The sequence below is a fragment of the Lissotriton vulgaris genome, chromosome 5 (assembly GCF_964263255.1).
Source record: "Lissotriton vulgaris chromosome 5, aLisVul1.2, whole genome shotgun sequence".
NCBI lineage: Eukaryota > Metazoa > Chordata > Amphibia > Caudata > Salamandridae > Lissotriton > Lissotriton vulgaris.
In genome coordinates, this window is record NC_141693.1 from 1,450,599,006 (window position 1) to 1,450,621,159 (window position 22,154).

The window sequence follows — 22,154 nt, forward strand, 5'->3', positions numbered from 1 at the left end:
CTTACCCTACTATTGCACCCCCTGGAGTTAGAATAGTAATTTTTACCCCTACACTATCCAACAATTACCCTACTGTTACACCCCCCTGGAGTTATAATAGTTATTTTTACCCCTACACTATCCAATACCTTACATGCAATGGAATGTTATGCGTTGTAATGGTATGCGTGGTAAAGGTAATATGCGATGTAATGGAATGCGTTGTAAAGGTAGTTTTAAAAAATTTGTTGTAATGGCATGCGTTGTAGTGGAATGCTTTGTAATGGATGTTGCGTTGTAAAAAATGCGTTGTAAAGGTATGCGTTGTAAAAGTATGCGTTGTAACGTCATACAACCATTTTAAGCAGACCATGTTCAGCTGCGCTCCCAGGAAGACAATCTTTTGTGACGGATTCCGATTGGATTTTTGCTGATTTTATAGTCAAACACAAACTTTTGAAGAGAGTTGTGCAGGCCTTTGTGGACGCTCTCGCTTCTCGCTCAGACGGAGCCTTGATGAGCCAGTCATCTAGAGACGGGAAGACAATGTTTCCGCTGTCTGAGAAATTCTACAATCGGAGCGAGACACTTTGTAAAAATTCTGGGTGCACTCTGAACTAGTAGTGGCATCCAGCTACCACAAATTTCAGGTAGGTTCTGTATTTTGGGTGAATAGGTATATGGAAATAGGCATCTTGGAGGTCTATTGTTGTCAAGAAATCTTTTTGGTTCAGGAGCTTCAGTACCTCTTGCAATGTTATCATCCAGAAAGATTGTTTTTTCAGATACAAATTGAGATTTTGAAGGTCCAAAATCGGTCTCCACTGCCTTAACTTCTTTTTGATTAAGAAGAAACGGGAGTAAAAACCTGTGTCCCTGCTTGAGAATGGTATTTTCTCTATTACCCCTTTGTTCAGCATATTTTTTTACCTCTTGCTGAAGAGCCCTGAGATGTTCGTGGTGGGAGGCTTGAGGGGGGGGTTATAGGCGTTTTGTGGGTGAAATCTAAAGTGTGTCCAAATAGAACTAGGCGCAGAACCCACTGGCCCGTAGTAATGGTTTGCCACTGGTGGAGGAAGTGTGAAATGTTCCCTCCCTGGTGGGTAGGATGAGATTGAAAATATTTGCTTGGTGAACAGAGTTGGAGCCGGAGCCAGAGGTATATCATTGGCGGTCGTTAGTGTCCTTGCCGGCTCGTGATATCTTTTTTTCTATTTGCTCCGACATAGGATGTCTGAGGCAGTTGTCTTTGTTGAAACTGAGGTCTGTATGGCTGTGATGTAAAAGAATATGCTGGATAACAGTACTGCTGATATCCTCCTCTATAGGAAGGTTGAACTCTACCCTTTGATCCCCGAAAGGGAGCTTTACTGAACTGCAGCATCTGTAAAGACTTGGCAGTGCCGCTGGGACAGATGAACTTGTAGTATTCATGACAGATGGAGTTGAAAACAGTCTTTGAACAGGGTCAGCCGCAGTAGGAAAGCGAGTATGGAAATCTTTTAGCATAGCTGCTAAGTCCTCTACCAACGCTACGGGCATCTGCACCACAGGTTCCTGATGAGGCAATAAAACGTGAGGCCTTTTCACTGTTATATGGCTCATGATACTCTTCTTCCTCATCATCCTCCTTGTATTCAACATGAAGTTGAGAAGGGCTGCGTGCAGGGCTGAACAGTCCATCATCTTCCGACTCTTCCAAAAAATGGCTTGGAGGCAATGGAGCAATGTATGAAGGGTCGTGGTAGTAGCCTCTCACAGACGGGAGCATAGACGCTAATTTTGATGTCAAAATAGGAGTTACTTGCAGTGAAGTAGGCCTTTTCTGTGTGATCGTCGACAAGATGACCATGGAAGGAGACACAGGGACAGCTGAAGCTGCAACTACTGATGCCAATGTCGATGTTGTCGTCGTCGACGACCCGTCGTCGACAATGAGGTCGTCGTCGAAGTGGAGGTCGTCCTAGACGGTGGAAGCGTCGATGAGCTGAGAACCTTTGTCGATGGTAGGAGCATCGACGAGAGTGGAACTGTCGTCGACGGTGGGAGCATCAACGAGAATGGGGTCATCGTCGATGGTGCCGTCGACGGAGGCGAAACTGTGATAGTCGGAGGTATCGTCGACGGAGGCGATTTAGTCTTTGTCGAAGGAATAGATCTTACCGGTTCTTCTGTCAACGGAGACAGCGTTGACTAACTCTGAGGTGGCTTTGTCATCGACGAGGTCTTTTTTGACGAGGACGATGATCTGAGAGACTCTGACTGAGTCTTGGACTGCTTCAATGTTGTTTCATTGACATTTTTGATGTTTCCGCAGATTTTCCCTCAGAACAGAAAGAAAGCTTCTCTTTTTTAGAGGAAGAGTGGCCAGTCTCCTGATGAGACTTTTTTGATGATTTGCCAGCTCTTTCAGGTTGATCTTCAGCTCTATCTCTCTTTTTAGACGGAAGGCTCTTAATATCATCTTCTTCAGACAGCACTTCAGATCTCACCTTCATCTTCTCCAGCCAGATCAATAACCTGTCCTCTCTATCCTTTAGGGTCTTTGAGGAAAAGGTTCTTAAAATCCTGCAGTCCTTGACCTTATGAGAAGGATACAAACAGTATATACATTCCTTGTGGGGATCCTAAAAATGCAGTCTCTTTTTCCTACAGGAACCACAAGGTAAGAATAATCCTTTCTTTGAAGATTCAGACATCCTTAACTCTCAGTCTTCAGCAAACTTTGAGAAAAAACTGAGCAGAGTTCAGGGAGACTTCCGGTCACACGACATGCGGTAGAAAATCTGAGGGACTTGCCTCTCTGTGGAGTGTTCTAGAGGGTGCTGGAACCTGATTGGCTGGGTTCCAAATTTGGTTCTTTTTATAAAAGGACGAGGATAAGCTAGTGTATTAATTTTATCTTCCAATATGGCCTATTGTATGATATTTTATTACTATTGTGTATATATTTTATTTGTACCGTGATACTCCCACTTCGACGGCGGGAATGATTCAGGCATGTGAATCTATGAAAGATACCCCAATACTGGATAACAATGGCACTCTACACTCAGGGCCTGTATTGGGACCTTATTCCTCTGCCTCTCACTCATGTTCAGCTTCACCTTCTGCAGTGCCTGATATCGCCAATTCTACCTCTAATGCAAGGACTCTACACACTTCAAGCCCTTCAACGCTCACAACTGATCATTGAGGCGCACAAGTCAATGCTCCGCAGCCAATGCCATATTTCACGCAATGTTTGAATTACAGCTTTCGTAAGATGCCCACTTTATGCCTCCTGCCTGAAGCTTATTTTAGCCATGGTCCCACATTTGCCTGCTGATTCAGTCGAAAATGGGGAACAATGAAAGCATAAAGCAGTCCACTGGTTGACCAAGAATTTGAACTTTAATGTAAATAAGAGTTTATTGTTTGAGTTCCTCTAGAAAATTCATGGATGGTGACTTACTTGTTGCCCAATTCAATCTCTAAAATAAGAGTAACTCGCCCAGAGTAGCTTTACAACTTGGTTACTTTTATAGGCATCCCAGCAAACTGCAACATGCAAACGATGGTGACTTTCTCAAAGAATTGGTGCTCTATAGAAAATCCATTATAGACCAGGAAAATAGATCTCTTCATTTGTTGAGTTTAGAAAACCTGGACTGACCAAATTATGCACCGCATGTAGCTGCTCCATTCACCCTAGACAGAAGTTAAATCACATCTCTTCCACAGCCACCCTTATGGCCAGCAGCAATTCTGTGCCCGGAAGAGCGCTTTTTGAATCTTCTTACAGGACGCTTCATTTGCCTTCCACCTTGAATATTAATAGCTGGATTAAAGCTGGGCTGAAAGCTAAAATGTACTCTACAGAATGGCTTGCCTTTATTGGGCAGTTTAATAGGGTTGTATTTCAAGAAAGCTGGGCTGCTCTTTTTTACCATGTAATAACGACTACTCTCATCCCATTCCAGCCACTCCCTCATCCTCTGGGCAGACAAAGGATGGCTTCAAGCTACAGTTAAAATCTACTGTTAATTATTGAAATACTCATTGTCCGTTTATTCTGGGGTTTCGGGACAAATTTACAGTGGCTTTTATGCTTTTCTTGTTAATTTCAATAATGATGATAACAACCATTCATGCTCAAGCAGGCCACACCTTGTTCTAGGAGGGCATATCCTTGCCAAGTTGGCAGGGATTTCTATTTTGTTAATTAGTTTGAGCTACATTTGCATAGTTTGAACATGGACTCTTGCGATCCTAGAGGTCAGGAACTTTTATAACTTCGTCAATGAGAGGGACTTGGTGGACATTTACGATCATATCAGTAGTTGTACCATACCAATCTATTCTGGCCACAGCTGAAATTCGGTGATTGACTATATCTTCATTTTCACATAGCCTTTTAATCCATCTTTTATCCTGTGAAACTATCAACAGACTTTCTACATATCACAACTCGCTCCCCTTTATCAAATCTCCATCATTCACCAAACGACAATTATTCTCTTGTCACAACTTCTAATGGACCTAGGTTGTTGTGGAAATTGGATGACCCCTGTAGTTTTTTAATATACCTTATTCAATGCAATGTTGCACATTTCGATATTTGTCGGTCTGACAATGTAACCTGGGCGACCTAATTTAAATTACATCTGTTGAAATTTTTCGCTAAATTAGACTATTATTGCTTAAGCCAGAACATAACTCTTCCTATTCCAAGCCAAAGTGGTTTGATGCGTCCTGCTCTGTGGCTAGGAGGCACTCATGGATAGCTCTGAAAACTGAACTTAAGTATGTAGCGGCAATTTCATCCTGCCACACTTCATACAGAACAGCCATTAAAATAGGAAAAATGTTAATCATAAACAAAAATGAAACTCCTTAATGTATGCCTGTGATACTAAAAATATCAAATTGTTCTGTAACACTACTATGGCCATTACAGACAGTCATGTTAATTTATCTAGCAGAAGAGTGCATCTTACTTCAGAACAATGGGTTAACCATTTTTCCCATATTTATCATTTGACCTCCTGTCCTGTTGTTAGAGTACAGAATCTGTTCCAAACAGATACAGACGTCAACTTAACCATTGCCCCATGTGAGGTTATCCGTGACTTCCACGAGAGCCAGTCAGGCAAGGTACCTGGAGGTCAGAGGGGGTGCCCATGGATCTTTTTTAATGCAATACTTATTTATGGGCACCACTGCATACTACGGATTTTGACAATAGCAGACAGCGTTCCTGGAAATCGGCAACTACTGTACCCATTTTTTAAAGAGTACCGGCAGCACCCCAGCTGCTCTATACCCATTTCTTTTGTTGATTTAACCATGAAAGTCCTGGCAGGGCATATTTTTTAGTAGAATCAGTGAATGGACAGTGGTGAATTATATTTTGTATCCCCTGTGAATTTGGAGTTTGTGAAGGTCTAGGTACACTGGAGCAATGCTTTAATCTTTATCTGATATTAGGTAAATATGTAACAGCCAAGCAGTGTGCATGTACTTGGTCTTAATTGATTTTTTTTGTGAGTTTGATCGAGTTAATCAGTTAAAGCTTTGTCATCCCTATTAGTGCTGGGACTAGATGTTTCTTCGGTGCACTTTCTTGCTGACCTACATATAGATTTGAGGTTTTAAGTGTGCTTTGGTCCCAAAAGTGAGCTTTCGGCCCCCTTTAAACTTGATCTGGGAGTTAGTTAGGTTTGTGTTTTAGCACCCATCTTGCTTCTCCTTTACAATAATAATTTGAATAAGCATTTAGTTGAATGTGGTCTGGATGTGGCCTTAATTAAATCCACTCTGGTCCTGGTTTTACTGTACACAGGTATTGTGGTTTTAATGGCACATACCCCTAAAAACCTGGAGCTCCCGATTAGTGTTTTTACTTTTTTATTTTATGTTGAATCATAATTTGGAGACACATTTTAATAAATCCAAATTTATGATTATGGTCGATGCAGTTCTTTTCTAGGAGTTTTTTTCCATCAATGGCAACAGAACATTGAAGATTTCTTAGTTCCACTATTTGGATATTATTTTTATCCTTCCAACTCCAGGAGTCATAACTTGTTTGTCAGGAGTCTAAAACTGTGGCAATCTGTAGGTTCCTTGTTTAATTTATCATCATCACCAACAGACGTACTGGACAACCCCCTAGCTATGTATCTCGGTTCCCCCTTCACATTGTAATTTGCTTCTGCTCGAACAAAACGTGACAAACGTAAATGTAAAGATGTAATGTAACTGCACTGTGATCTGTGGCGTAACTAGAGGAAAACGGTTGGGTTGTAGGCGACCACCAACACTGGACTCCAGTGGGCCTTAAACCCCTGGGTCCCCGCACCACTGCATCTGTTGCATCATTTGTAGCCCCATTCCTTAATGTGATTTAATAATGAATGATTCTGGATATTGGCTACATTTCGTTACATCTCCTTCATATATAAATGCATGCTTTCTTCAACGATAGGTTTACTTCATGTTCGTGGATTCTACCCTGGCCTTCCTCGTGCACATGTTTCCTGCGGCCCTTTGTTTTCCTCGATTCCTGCTGTCTCTCGCACTACATTGTAGCCTGGTATGAGGTATACAGATGTGTTTGCCCGAGTGATAATTCTTCTGTACTGGCTAATAGATTACTACTACAAGAATGAGGGTGTTACCCACAGACACAATTCAACCGTCAAACCAAATACGCTTTCAGCAAACATCGTTGGGCAGGTCAGCTGCAGATCAAAGCACTACAGGATGGCTGGTGAACATCAAATTGCATTTCACAAAGGGACGCACACTCACACCTTGTCACAGTCTAAATCTTGAGCCCTAAGTGTTAGACGGCGCGTGATGAATATATTTCATGTCCGCCTGCCAAAAGATCGTATTTCCGTACGTATACATCATTCTGAATATTAAATAGCAGGCAGATTATGTGAATGTAGCTTTTTTCAGTACACGGCGTTCGTCATGGGTTTTTGTATTCCTCATTTGCTGAGCCACTAATGCACAACAAAGAGTTCAATCTAAACTATAACGGAGAAGTACTTATTCGTGTTACCATTAAATAGTACTCCGAAGGCCCAAAATGCGCAGGAAGGGGGGGGGGGGGGGGGGGGGGGGGGGGAAGCAGCAAACAAAAAATATCTGAATCGAAAACACGAGCAGCAGAAGGAAACTAATTGGTCCACGCTACACCGAAAAGGCAAACACATGAAACATACAAAGTGAAATCGGCATGTGATAAACATTAGGAAGCAAGAAACAGAGTGATGATGAAGCCAATCAATGGTAAGTATTGTAAGTAAGGGGCTTGCTCTAAGCCCTTTTCATTTTTTTAACTGACAAAAGATCCTGCAAAGTCACAGTGTATATACTGTTTCAGGCGAAACATAATACATTACCAACTGTAAGAAATTGGCATGCATTTTGAAAAAAGTTTGGGTTCTTCCCAACACAAATTATGAGGAACAGGGAGTTAAGAAACACGATGGAACAAAACAAGAAACATGTAAACAAACCACTTACTTTCAGTAAACAAACCACTTACTTTCACAGAACTCTGGGATTACTGACCAGGCCAACGTATTAAGGCATGTTATACTCTTTGCTTTGCCTCGTATCAAAATATAGCCTGGACGACATTTATAAACCACATTGGTGCCAACAGGAAACTCAGCCATGCTCAAATATGAATCTTCCAGTTCCCCATAGTCGAATCTTGGTGGTTTTGGACAGCTGCCTAGAAAACACATTGTCAAAACCAATGAATGTTAGACTAGTCTCAATAGACAAGTACATCAAAAAAGAATACATTTCTTTTCCCCCCCTTACTGTTTGAGAGCCACTTAGGAGCTAAATGTAGCTAACACTACATGCAAGCCACCAATTTGTCCAAAACCATATGTGCTAAACGGTTGGGTTCTATTTTGGAAACAAGAACATTTCAACACCTTTTTTCCTTACTGGTAAATGTTTTGTGTGGGGGAGAATTGGCTTCCATAAGAAAATATAATCTTAACCAACTAAATGGTAATATCATATTCTACTACCTTGTTCATATATGAAATAGTGAATCAATCAAGGATGTCTACGCGTCTGCTGGAGCATTGCGGATGAAAAACAGCATTTGAACATGCACCCAACATCTAGGACAGTGGTTCTTAACCTTTTTCATGCGTCGGACGGCCGCTGGCCATCCAATGTCATGGTGGGCGTATACGGAGGATGGCCGGGGGCCGTCCAAACTGCGCACGCATTATTTTTTTCCGCAGACATTCCTCCGCTCCGAAGCGGTTAAGCTGTGGTTCAGGGACACAGGGTGGTCTGGGAAGCCTACTTAGCTAGTCTGTGACTGCTTAGAAATTAAATAATATTAACAGATTATTAAACTGTATATGACTAAAGCAGAAGTGTAAAGCTGAAAAAAATAAAACGTTCTGTAAATGCGAAGGAATTTGGAAATGGGGCTAAAAAGTAAGTTAGTATCCTCAGATTGATTCGTGGGAGCAGCGCAAGTGCAACAAACACAATGTAGTATGGATGATGAGTGTCCACAATTGAATTTAGAGAAGCTCCAACCTTCCCATTAAAATTAAAATTTAGATGTTTTAAAAATGTTTGGCTTGTAAATAGACATGTAATCTGTTTATTTGTTGGATGAATTCTTTCTTCTGTATTTTTTGTCTATTTCTTGTGGTTCATCTCATCAGAAATTGCTTAGGCTGGTGTCATACTTCCAGTAATGACTCAGTGGGAGTCCCCGTATTCCAATAATTATGTGGTGGTCCACAGGAGTCAAAAGTTTAAGAACCCCTAATCTAGGGTTTTCAGGGAAACATATGCATGGAAATTGCCCAATCTAAGGATGCCCAAGCATTTCAAATTTGCAAAACTCAGGACAAATGTAAATGTGTGTATACTTGTAAAGCGCACTATCACATGGCAGGCATCCTGGCGCTGTATACCACTGTGGAACCCTTCCTGGCTTTCCCTGTGAGATGCCCTCTACTGGGCACCCCCAAGGTGAAGCCAGGCATCCCATGGCTTCCGGGCCGTTGTGGAGATTAAGCAAGCTATTGCCCAGAGTTGCAGAGTGGGACCCATGATTAGAGTAGGCACCGAGGCGAGAATTATCGAGTCCGTGGACATTGAGCCCGAGACCCTGCCGCGTCGGGAATTGAACCCTGGTCCCGGGTCCCGGGTCAGACCTCTGCTTCAGGGTCTGCCGCTTCTAACCAGTGAGCCACACTTCTCCACAACAGAATTGTGGCAGGTGTTCTTACCCATTTGGAGATTTGAAGTAAGTTTAACTATCTCACTGGGAGATAAAATTCTGCACATTCTCATACCATCTGTTTTCATGTCATAGAAAACAATTATGGTTTTGTTTCAGGATGGGACAGCTACTACCCTGATATGAATAGTGAACATTTTGAAGGCATGGATACTTTTGCTTCTCAATTACATAGTATGTTGCAGACGTTTTGTAGCTACACACGAACACATTTTTTTATTCTGTGGACTCATGCCATTTAAAACGATACTCTTAGTGGTCCAAAATGAAATATTTAGTATGTGATTATGCTTTAGGAGGGCTGACAGCTTGTTGCACGTCATTTTCATCATCTGGCTTGACAGCGCACTGGTCACCAGACAATTAAGTGAGCATCACTAGAGAGGGGCTTTGGCTTCAACCACATTGGGAGTCAGGAGTACATGTTTTGTTAGGGTAGAAGGAGTGTGCTTCCACAAAAAAGTGTTTGCCCCCCCCATGCAGCTGTGATCATTTTGTTTATTTTTCCAACTGCATATGCATGAACTTTCAGAGGCACATACAACATCAGAATGTTATTAAAGTGTTTAAGATAACTAAAGAACTTATGTTGTTTTTCTCTGCAGCAACACAGACCGGAGGTGGGCAATCATTAACCTACATGGATTTTTAAGTCTGGCTTCAGAGTGCAACTGTCATTTGACCTTTCAACCAACCCCAATATTAAGATTATTCAATAGTTCTTTGCTTCCACATAAATACATCTCTATTCCCACCCTACTTGTAATGATTCACATTACCACACAACATTCTTTTAAAGCCAGCCCTATTGGCATTACCGACACTTGTTCTTACAGTTTTCAGGACAGTGAAAGTGACCCTAGTGAGGGGATAGTGACAATATTTTAGGGTTAATGTGGTGTACCAAGGTAGACATCTAGAACAATGGCAAGTGTTTTTTAAAACTTTTATTGAGAGAGGTACAATAGTAGAATGGGCCTTTAATTGATTTGCCACCAGATTGGAATGGCTGCATCAGGGTTTATCCCAAATGAAATCTGTTATCTCCGTCAAAACAAAGAAGGAATTTGTGCCTTCGAATTTTAAACAAGTCAAGAGTTCAAGTCGAATCAGTAATGCAAAGTCTTTAGCAGCTCATTGTAGTAGCCCATTTTTAGGTTGAGCCTGGGCAAAGCATGCGCTGCTCTGCAAGGCATGCCATACAGAGGTATGGAATAAAAGCTAAGCCCATCTTTTTAATTGGCTCCTATTACAGTCCTTTCGTTGCTTTTCATTCATGAATAGGCTTGCTAGTACCTCCTTGGTACCCCCTTGTCTGCATTTGTAACATCCCATAAGGACGACTGGAGATTTTACTTTTGGTGTTACTTGGTCTGCTTTATCTAGTTGCTGAGCACTATTTTCTTTAATTAGCTTCCCCTATTCCATTCACATCGCAGCACGCCTCCCTCTTTTATATTGTTATTATTATTGTATTTATTTTTTCATTTACAGCTGCGCTTCTTCATTTAGTTTGCAGCACGGTCCACTTTGACTTTAGGTGCCGCGCTTACTTATTTAATTCATGGCCATGCTTCTTTATTTATTGAATTTGCAGCAGGGTTTGCCTTCACTTTAGCGGCCACGCCACAGAAACATATTCTTTTTTTTGGGGAGTAAAAGTGCCCCATACCGAATTTCACTTTAATGTTGGCCACGCCCCTTTCTTTACATGCTGGTCACTGTAACCTTATTATGGTGAGTAGCGTCTAAAGAAAGGGGCGCGGCCACCATAAAAGTGGCCTCGCATTTGCGAGAATTTGAGCTATTGGCATTAGAAATGACAATGCCTTTTATACATGTGTTGCTTTTAAAAACACATAAATAAAAGGCATTGTCATTTACAATGCCAATAGCTTAAACTATCACAAATGTGAGGCCTTTTGCATTGAAGCTGCTTGTTTTTAGTTTTTACAATTCAATTTCATTGTTTTTCCAGAGAATAAAACCTCAAAGCCATGTTGAATGATAGATGGGTCCGGAGTTGGTCGCGGACTTCGTTTTCTTGAATGTTGGCCAGAAGAAGATGTACTTTGATTCAACAAAGGCATACAAAAAATTAACTAGGATACAAACAATGAAATATTGTATCTAACCACTTGGAAGTCAAATATAGTTAACAGCTGAAACATTTGGAAGCACCAGTTCAAATTAATTAAAAAACCGACTGAGGCTATTTTGACCTTCCAAGTAACCCAGTCATAGGTTGACACTGTATGGTATGTGGCTAGTGAATCATCTCTTATATGGCATAAGATTACTACATGAAGTAAGAACAATGGATAGGTCTAAGAACTGCAAGTGTCTTACCAGAGTGAAGGATATTCTTAGGAAGATTGAATACATTGATTACTGGTCTAATCCTAAATTTAGAAATGACTTAGCATGTTAAGGTATCAAGCAGAGCTATTGGAAACACAAATTAAAAATAGCTAAGGATGCCAGGAAGAGATGTTTTATTAAAACCTGAATTTATTATACATTTCACAATACAAAAACATTACAGACTGTAATCTGTCCAGAGTTCACAATTTTATGTCAAGACCCGGAGGCCAATATTATGCAATGAATCCCATATTGCCAACACTCAGCAGCAGATCAAAACCCTCTAGAACTTAGAACATTTAAACATTCCATACAGAATAAAAACCTACAGCCACCAGCCCTCTTCCTTTCTTTTATTGCTGCTGCTCAGTCAGTTAAGTACTATATGAAGTTTATTTATTTATTTAAAGTTTTGTATAGCGCAAACAAGACCCCGAAGGGTATCAGAGTGCTTCACAGTAATGGAGGGGAAAACAAAGTAAGGGGACAATGAAGAAAGGGTAAGAGAGGCTAGCACGATGAGCTAATAAAATTGCACATAGATGCGAGCAAAATGTTACCTAGGGCCATACGTATCATCCAACTATTTTGCATTTCCAAAATAGCGTATTTTAAGGAATCGCTATTTAGGAAATGCAAAATGGTATGTATGAACAAAAGTGCATTTATTTTGCGATTCCTTTAGCTTCCTTAATTGCGAATTCGCATTTTGCGAATTCGCAATTAAGGAATATTTTCCAATGCATACCTATGGGCCAGGAGGCCCACAGGAATGATTTCCAAATAATTCTCAAATTGCAAATTCGCAAATTGCTAATCGAAATTTGAGAATTTTTGCAAGGGTGCAGGGGTGTCTCAAGGACACCCTGCTGCACCCCTGTAAATTACATGTGTGTGCATATGGCGCACATACATGCCAATGGGCATGTACGTGCGTCATATGCCACCCTCACAAATGCACAATTGTGCATATTTACAAGAAATCGCAAATTACCACCAACTACAAGTTGGTGGTAATTTGCAATTCCTAAACCAAAATTCGCTAGCCAAAAATGCTACATACATAGCATTTAAGGAATCGCAAAAACGCGATTCCCGAAATGCTATGGCAAAATAAGGAATCGCACAAGTTTGCAATTCCTTATTTTGGGAATGTTTCATACATCCCAAAACATGCAAAAAGGCCGTTTGCGATTCGCAAAGGCCGAAATTCTGCGAATTTCGGCCTTTGCGAATCACAAAAGTCTTCATACATATGGCCCTCAATAAGGTAAGGTAGAGAATCAGACATTACAATTGTTAGGAGAAGAAAAAAAAAAAAGGACATTTTGCAAACTGACGAGCCATGATCCAATTAAGGTTGGAACTTATTCATTAGGATTGTTTTTACTTTATGTTTGAACGCCGTCGTGTAGGGGATTCTGCGAATTTCAGGTGGGAGAGATTTCCAGACCTTAGGTGCCGCGCCCGAGGAGGCTCTGAGTCTCGTTTTCTTTTTGCGAAAAGTCTGAGGTTTCAGTAGTAAGGCATTTGCACTTCTGGAAGGTCTGCCCCTTCCTGATAATTCCAGTTTTTGAGCTAGGTATCCAGGTGTTTTGAAGTGGAGGGCTTTGTGTGTCAAACAAGCAATCTTTAAATGTATTCTTGCTTCGTAGGGTAACCACTTTAGAGATCTTAAGGTTGGCAAATGTGCTCAATTCTTTTTGTGTCACTTATCAGTCTAGCATCGGCATTCAATGAAGCCCTGAGCTGGGCCAAGGTATATTTGTGGAGGCCACAAAGCGTTGCACTCCCATAGTCTAGCTTCTGTAGGACAAGTGCTTGTACCACCTGCTTGAAGTCCTCTTCGGGGAGGTATGGTTTTAGATTTCTAAGAATCCTTTTTTGGTGATTCGTGCCCTTGCACATCTTACTGACATTTTTCTTCATGTTCAAGTGTGAGTCTAGGGTGATTCCAAGAGGTTTAGCTGAGTCGATGATGACTGGGAAACAGTTGAAGGTCGAGAGGTGTTTCATCCAGAGGGCAATCTTGAGGGTGTGCTTAGGAGGGGAAATGAGAAGGAATTCTGTTTTGCTGGTGTTCAGCAGGAGATGGTTTTCAGTTAGCCAGTTTCGGATAATCATTAAGGAGGTGTTGAGTGAGAGGAAGTCTTCAGAAGAGTTGTTTTTCAGATGAAGTTATGTGTCATTAGCATACATAGCTAGTGGTTCCAGGAAAATATTAAAGAGTATAGGATAAATGGCAGATCCTTGCAGGATCCCCATGGAAACTGCAGACAGACAGGATAAGGTATGATTCACCTTAACTCTTTGGGGTCTATTGTGAAGGAAGGATGAGAACCATTGCAGTACCAAGCCGGAGAGGCCCATCCTGTGTTCAGCTACCCTTAAGTTGTGTCAATTAGAGTTTAGGTTGTCATTGAACCATGGTTTGGAGAATTTTGAGGCAGCATTTTTTTGTTTTAGAGGTACTATAGAGTCCATGATATCAGAGATAGTCGTCTTGGGGAGACAAGGCATTTTTACAATCGGTAGCTAGACAGTCCGTGTTAATAATCCTGAGGTCCCTTTTCCACTGTTTAATTTTCTTGGGTTGGATCCTTTTTGGTATCACCTCCCTATTGATAAGGAAGAAGAACAATAGTTACTTACCTGAAATCTTTGGTTCTCCAGTATTGGTGTCTTTCATAGATTCACATGCCTGAATCATTCCCTGTCGTCGGAGTGGGAGTCCCACGGTACATAAAAAAGCAATAATGTGCCATAATAACATAGAAAAATCTTGGTAATAACCAACCAGGAAGTAAGGTAGCACAAGCTACAGGAAAAAAAACTTCCACACTCATGACTATCCTAGTCATTTTGTACAGCCCAAACTACAGCCAATCAGGCATCAGCACCCACCAGAAGGTTCTCCTCAGAGGCTCAGGCTCTCAGATTTTCTTGCATAGGAGATATGTAGCAAAACCAAAGTAACCTAAGAGCCTCTGCGGGGAGGTGGGCGGGTTGCATGTGAATCTATGAAAGACACCAATACAGGAGAACCACAGATTACAGGTAAGTAACTATTGTTCTTCTCCAGTATTGGGGTGTCTTTCATAGATTCACAATCCTGAATCAGAGTAGATAGCAGTATACATCCTTGCTTGGAAGACGCTGTTTGTAACATAAACCTGTATGTATGAAAAGTATATAATCATATAGTACAAATATCACATTTCTGAAAGCATGTAAAAATGCAGTTACGTAAGCATGTACATAGAAATGAGCATGAACAAGCGTCTGAAGAGCAGTAAAAAGGAGGAGGGAAACAGAGGCTCACCTTATTTAAAAAGATTACGCAGAACTACTTGACCCACTGAAGCATCAGTCTCGCTAGCTGCATCCAAACAATAGTGTTTGGTGAAAGTATGCCTGCTGGCCCTGGTTGCCGCTCTGCAGATGTGCTGAAGGGGAACTCCGGCTAAAAGAGCAGTCGAGGAAGACATGGCTCTCGTTGAGTGAGCCCTCGGTGTTGTCTGCAAAGATCTTCCTGCTTGTGTATGACAAAAGTCAATAGCTGCAGAGATCCATCTTGCTATTGTCTGTTTAGACACTGCATGACCTTGACGAATTGTTCCATAGGCAAAAAACAATTGATCCGATTTGTGTATTGTAGAGGTCCTTAGCAAGTAAAACTCAAACACCTCTTGATGTCTAGTGTATGCAATGCCCTTTCCTCAGGGGATTGCGGGTTAGGAGAAAATGTCTTTAAGATGACTGGCTCATTCAGGTGAAAGTCCGATGGCACTTTTGGCATGAATTTTGGGTTAGTGCGGAGCACTACTGAATCAGACGTGAACTGCAGGAAAGGTGGATGGACCGTGAAAGCTTGGGCATCACTGACTCTTCTTGATGAAGTTAAAGCCAACAACAGTGACACCTTCCATGTAAGATATTTCAAATCCACTTTGTGAATTGGTTCAAAAGGATGGCGCATGAGTTGCGCTAACACTACATTGAGATGCAACGATGGCGGAGCACGACGAACAGGAGGGAGCATTCTGAAAAGTCCTTTGAAGAACTGTTGTATTATTCTGGAAGAATAGAGTGAATTGGAACCATCCTGGCGGTACCTTGAAATGGCTGCTAGAAAAATCTTTAGAGTTGCGTGAGACAATCCAGATCTTGCCAGATGTAGGAAAAAAGGTAATATCTGCTCTGGTTTGGCTAGAAAAGGGTGAATTCCAGCTGTAAAGTTTGGTGCGTCTTGGAGGAACGCGCAACCTTGTTACAAATTCTTTCTCTGAATCCACCAGAGAATAGTACCTCGGATGCGAGGGGTGATCCGGATGAGGTCCTCGACCTGCAACCATTGCAAGCTGAGTTCTTCTTGAAGAGGCCTCATCCTGAGAAGGCAATTCGGTATCAAAGGAATGCAAGAAGAGACCATCCCCAGAAAAGACTTGAATTGTCGGGCTGAAACTGACTTTTTTGAGAATAAACTTCGAGCCATGTCTTTAATTCTGTCTTGCCTCTCGTCCGACACGAAAGCGTGGACTAGCTGTGTGTCTAGAGTTGCTCCTAAGAAAGCTTGTCTTTGGGATGGCTCTAGTTGTGACTTGCTGAAATTGACGGAGAGACCCAGTGACTGGAAGAGACACAGACACCGCTGGATATGGTTGTCTGCATTTGTGTAAGAATTCGCCTTGATAAGGCAGTCGTCTAAGTATGGAAATATTTGTATTCCCTCCAGCCGGAGGTGTGCTGCTACTGGGGCCAGGACCTTCGTGAACACCCTGGGTGCCGAGTAGAGCCCAAAGGGAAGGACCTTGAACTGATAATCCCTGCCAGCCACTCTGAATCATAGGAATTTCCTGTGCCAAGGCAAAATAGGGATGTGAAAATATGCATCTTGGAGATCCGAGGTGGCCATGAACTCTCCCTCCGAAAGAAGATGCAGTATTTCTTGAAGTGAAAGCATCCGGAACGTCAGCTTTTTTAAATACGTGTTTAGAGCACGGAGATGCAGAATTGGATGCCATTCTCCATTCTTCTTCATGAGAAAGAATCTGGAGTAGAAACCTGCTCCTCTTTGAGCCTGAGGAACCTTTTCTATTGCTCCTTTTTTAACATCAATGTGATCCGGGAAAACAACTCCTTGAGATGACCTGGAGGCGGGCCCTTTGGGCGAACGTTTGAAGGAAACTTTTCGAATTTGAGGGCATGGCCCTTGGCCACAATGTCCAGGACCCACCTGTCCGATGTTATTGAGGACCATTTTGAGTAGAAATTGGAGATTTTTTCTCCAATGTTTATGTGAGGCTTTGGCAGTAGCGGTGGCAGGTGATGACACTCATTGTCTTTTATCCTTTCCACGGTAGGCAGGCTTCCTTTTGTTTTGGGAATAATTAGTGTTGCGCTGACCGTAGGGCTGGTAACGAACAAGTTACTTACCTTCGGTAAACCTTTTCCTGGTAGATACAGTGTCTGCCTGTGGATTCTTCACCTTGTGAATATCCCCCTGCGTCAGCAGCATTCGGAAATTCTTTTTGTAGCTTCGCGCCGACATCACAGAGGCACGGCATCGTGCGCGACTCCGCTGACGTCACCGACACCATATTAGGCCCACGCCGGCGTGATGACATCAGTTCCACCCTTTTATTCCGTGCCTTCGAGGCACACGGATGGACCAATGACAGTAGAGATATACACAGTATACACAATACACAAATATCAAGGTAACACACACAGTGTGAAACAAATGCAATCAAACATTTCAAATAAACAATTCCTTGACAACAAAGTAAATACATTATAGTTACTCAAGCATAGAAGAGTGGACAACAGGGAGGTGGGTGGGTCAGTGAGGAATGCACAGGCAGATACTGTATCTACCAGAAAAAGCGTTACCGAAGGTAAGTAACTTGTTCTTCTGATAGATAGATCTGCCAGTGGATTCCTCACCTTGTGAATAGAGTCCCACAGCAGTCCCCACTCCCGGAGGAGGGTGTCCACTCCTCTACACCAGAAAATCCTGGAGGACAGAGCGCGCAAAGTGGCCCTCCCTCCTCACTTCGGCATCTAAGCAGTAATGCTTCCCGAAAGTATGGAGGGAGGCCCAAGTCGCCGCTTTACAAATGTCCTCAACACGAACACCCCTAGACAAAGCAGTGAGCTCTTATACCCTCTGGAGGGTCCTTACTTGCAAGGGCGTGGCAAATCTTAATGCAGAGGATGATCCACCTCGAGAGCATGCGCTTGTGCACCGCCTTCCCCTTCTTGCAGCCAGCAAAGCCTACGAACAGCTGGTCATCCAACCTGAACTCCTGTGTCCTGTCCAGGTAAAAGCTCACCGCCCTCTTAGGGTCCAAGCGGTGAAGTCTCTCCTCCTCCTTGGAAGGGTGAGGGGGAGGATAAAAGGTAGGGAGGGTAACGGACTGCCCCAGATGGAAAAGAGTAACCACTTTAGGCAGAAAAGCAGCCCTGGTCCTTAGAACCATTCTTTCAGCATGATTGGATAAAAACGGGGGCTTAGAACTAAGAGCTTGAAGCTCACTTACCCTCCTTGCCGAGGTAATTGCCACCAGAAAAACAGTCTTGAAAGACAAAAGTCTCAAGGGACATGTGTTTAAAGGCTCAAAAGGTGAACCCATTAAAAACGTAAGAACAAGGTTCAAGTCCCTTTGAGGTACAATAAATGGTGTAGGAGGAAATTTATTTGTAAGGCCCTTAATGAAACGCAAAACAATAGGAGATTTAAACAAAGAGGGCTGGTCTGGCAAACAAAGGAAAGCCGACAAGGCCGACAAATAACCTTTGATAGTTGCCACTACAAAACCCTGCTGGGCCAAAGAAAGTGCAAATTGAAGTATATTGGACAAACGAGCCCTTAAAGGGTCAACAGACTTCTCCCCGCACCAAGCAACAAACTTAGACCATCTATAAGAATAAATGGACTAAGGAGGATATAGTATGGGAAACCTGCAAAGCGTTTATGAGAGGGAGATTGGGTGCTCAGGGGGCCAAGAAGCGGAGACTGTATCATGGCATGGTTATTAGTTTGGAAAGAGAAATCCGAAGATGTGAAAGTAGTCTAACTGCACAGGGAGGGAATATCTCAGAAGAGACAGTCAAGAATAAACTTTTAGACTTAAAAGCACAACTTACGGCAGTTCTTGCTCAGAGAGTTAAAGAAAGATGGGAAGCTAGTCGGTTGGCACATTTCTCATATGGAGAGGGATGTGGCAAGTTACTAGCGTGGAAATCCAAGAAGGACTTCATACGTAATCAAATTAAAGAGATTAAGAAGGTAGATACAGGTGAAGTCATAACAGAGAGAAAACAAATTGTAGAAGCATTTCACAACTACTTTACGAATGTATATACAGAGGATCTATGTCCAAATAAAACAGAGATGGAAGGCTGGCTACCCTTAATGAAATCACTTTCAGACGATTATATGCGGGAGCTGAATAAGGAAATTACTTTAGATGAGGTGATGAAAGTGATCAAGGAGAGTAAAAGAGGGAAAACCCCTGGACCAGATGGTCTCCCAGGAGAAATATACAAAGTGTTAGGAGAGATAATTGCTCCCACATTATGTCATCTATATAATAAAATTTTTAGTGGAGAGGCTATAATACCAAGCTCATGGAATGAGGCAACTATTACATTAATACTCAAACCAGGGAAATCACCAAGGAGTTTGGATGCTTATAGACCTATCTCACTTTTAAATTGTGATTATAAATTTTTCTCAAAAATTCTAGCTGACAGACTCGGTAAAATTATTCATAAATTGATCCACGAAGACCAAAGGGGTTTTATTAAGACGAGATACCTAAAAGAACTAACATACTCACTGATAGGAATGATAGACATAGCCTCCAATTATGAGTACCCCTTGGCAGTGATCGCGTTAGACGCTGCCAAGGCTTTTGATCGAGTTAACTTTACATATGTAAAAACACTCCTGCAATTTCTTAACTTAGGTGATAAATTCACGCAATCTCTTTTTGCTTTGTACTGTTCACCAACATCGCGTGTGTTGGTTAATGGGACTCTCACACACCCTATCAAGGTAATGCGGGGCACCAGACAAGGGTGCCCTCTATCACCCTTGCTTTTTAATCTGTATATAGAACCTCTCGCCTGCAAAATTAGGGCTTCAGAAGAGATACCCCCTTTTGTTGTGATGGACTGGTCAAAGAAACTTGGTTTATATGCAGATGATATTATTGTTTATTCTTCAAACCTGTTGTGTTCCTTGAAAAATTTAGTTAAAATAACGAAGGAATTCGGAAAGATCTCTGGTTATCAGTTAAATCAAGACAAGATCGAAATAAGGGCCTGGAATCTTAACACAGGGGGGGTAAAAACCACAGCAGAAATGAGATACCTTGGGGTTAGGATTACACAAAAAAAATTGAATATCTGGCAAAAACTAATTTTGATAGGGTCAAAAAAGAAGTTGTCAATACTTTAAAAGGATGGATGAATCTACCACTTTCAATATATGGACGATCTAATCTTGTAAAAATGGTGATAGTACCGAAAATTACTTTTTTGTTTGAGACCATCCCGCTGGGCTTTAAAAAGTAATGGCTGGCTAAGTTACAGAGCACGATAATATCTTTTATTTGGGCGTCAAAGGGCTCTCGGATTTCATGGAAGAAAATAAGAAGGAGAATCAATAAAGGAGGGTTGGCGGCTCCTGATATACAAATTTACGCATGGGCTTTCTGCCTAAAAAATTGCAGGATGTTGTTGGGTACCCTACTTAGTTCTCCGATTGGCGAAATGTTTGGAATACTGCTGAAAAGGTCTGGATATCATGATTTTGGTTTTTGTATAAATTTGCGGATCCTAAATTTTTTAAAAAGGTGAGACTTAAGACTTTGAGAGACTTGGCTGAGATATGGCATAAAATTAGAAAAGTATTAAAAATGCCTTATTTTAGCTACATGGCTCCAATATGGGAGTGTCCTGGTGCTCCAGCCAGGACAAAAGACGCGCTAGCACTACACCTGAAAAACGAACCTGATTTGCAAAGGTGGAAAGATTTGTTTCAAGATGGCAAACTTATAACATGGGGTGTTTGCCAGCAAATGTGGGGTCCGATTTTTTCAACATATAAATATTTACAGATCCAAAGCTGGGCAAATGACTTGGAGACAGAGATTGGAACTGAAAATGACTTTGAGTTAAAGTTGGAGACAGGGATCTTCAAGAAGGAAGTGGCCTTTTGGTATTGGCAGATTCTAGAAATGGAAGATGGACCATTCGTTTTGCCTGAGACCCTATGGATGGATAGCTTGCCAAGGATCGCCACAGAAAACCAATGGCAAGTAACTATGTCTATGCTATATAGTATTGTTAAACCTGCAAACCTAAGGCGAAATCTTTTATTTACCATCCACAGGGCATACTGGTCTCCGTATAGACTTTCTAAATTCAAAGCTGGAGGAATTGTGGGGTGTCCAAAATGTAAAACCCCAAACGTGGATGACATACATATGTTTGTGTCTTGTCCAAAAATTATGCAATTCTGGATTGATATAAGTAACTCTCTCTCCAAATCTCTGACCCAACGCATTGAGGTAAGCCCTGAGTTAATTATTACGGGGAGATATGATTTGGAAAACAGAAGTATGAATAATAATGTTAGACTTATTTTTTATGCTATGTTGCTAGCACGTCGAGAGATATGTAAACTATGGGACTCACCGCTCAGTCCTAGCTTAATGGATTGGATTTTAGCTATGAGGTATATAGCTAAGCTTAATATTCTAGACCATTCTAAGAGAAATAGAGGATTTTGGATACCCTTCTTGTTATGTTTTGGTTGAATGATTTTTTTTTTTTTGAAGTCCGATGATTAAGCCTGTGCCTATCTCGCTGGTATTTGGTATTTCAAGACGAAAAATAGAGATGGAGGAGGACACACTGGCTGAGTCAGGTGGCCAAGAGGGACAGTTCGGTGAAAGGCCAGACTCAAAAATAGATGATGTCCATGCCCCATTACTCTAAACCAGCATATGAGATAAAAAGCCCAGTGATGGATTAAGATAGAAGATATGGGCGGCGAGGTGGCAAATGAGGATAAAAAAAAAAAAAAAAAAAAAAAGAATAAATGGACTTGGTAGAGTCACGCCTGGCCGACAAGATGACATCTACCACATCATGCGGAAGAGAAAAGGAAATCAGATTGCCTCGTTCAATCTCCAGGCATGAAGGTGTAAGGTCTGAAGGTGGGGGTGTAGAACCTGCCCCTCCATCTGGGAGAGGATATCTGCCCTGTGAGGGAGACGGGGCAGAGGGCACGAGGAGAGGTGGAGAAGATCTGTATACCACACCCTTCTTGGCCAATCCGGGGCGATCAATATGACTTGGGCCCGGTCTTGGCGAATCTTCCTCAGAACCAGAGGAATCAAGGGTATGGGAGGAAACGCGTAAAGGAATTGCGAGTCCCAACTCAACTGAAACGCGTCCCCCAAAGCTCCCTGCATCGGAAACTGGAGGCAGCAGAATGACGGGCAGT

At 41.9% G+C, this 22,154-nt stretch overlaps 1 protein-coding gene across 7 annotated transcripts in view; it reads right to left on the reverse strand.

Annotated features, from left to right (window-relative positions):
- The window catches only part of LOC147712726 (membrane cofactor protein-like), a 629,516-nt gene that overhangs the window by 462,958 nt on the left and 144,404 nt on the right, over window positions 1-22,154 (reverse strand). For 4 of the 7 annotated variants that reach the window (XM_086923383.1, XM_086923385.1, XM_086923386.1 and 1 more), the window contains exon 2: window positions 7,523-7,714. In XM_086923383.1, coding sequence (XP_086779509.1) covers window positions 7,523-7,714 — 192 coding nt within the window. Of the gene's footprint in view, window positions 1-7,522; window positions 7,791-22,154 lie in introns of all 7 variants that reach the window. The other 3 variants (XM_086923389.1, XM_086923387.1, XM_086923388.1) reach the window with 1 other exon arrangement.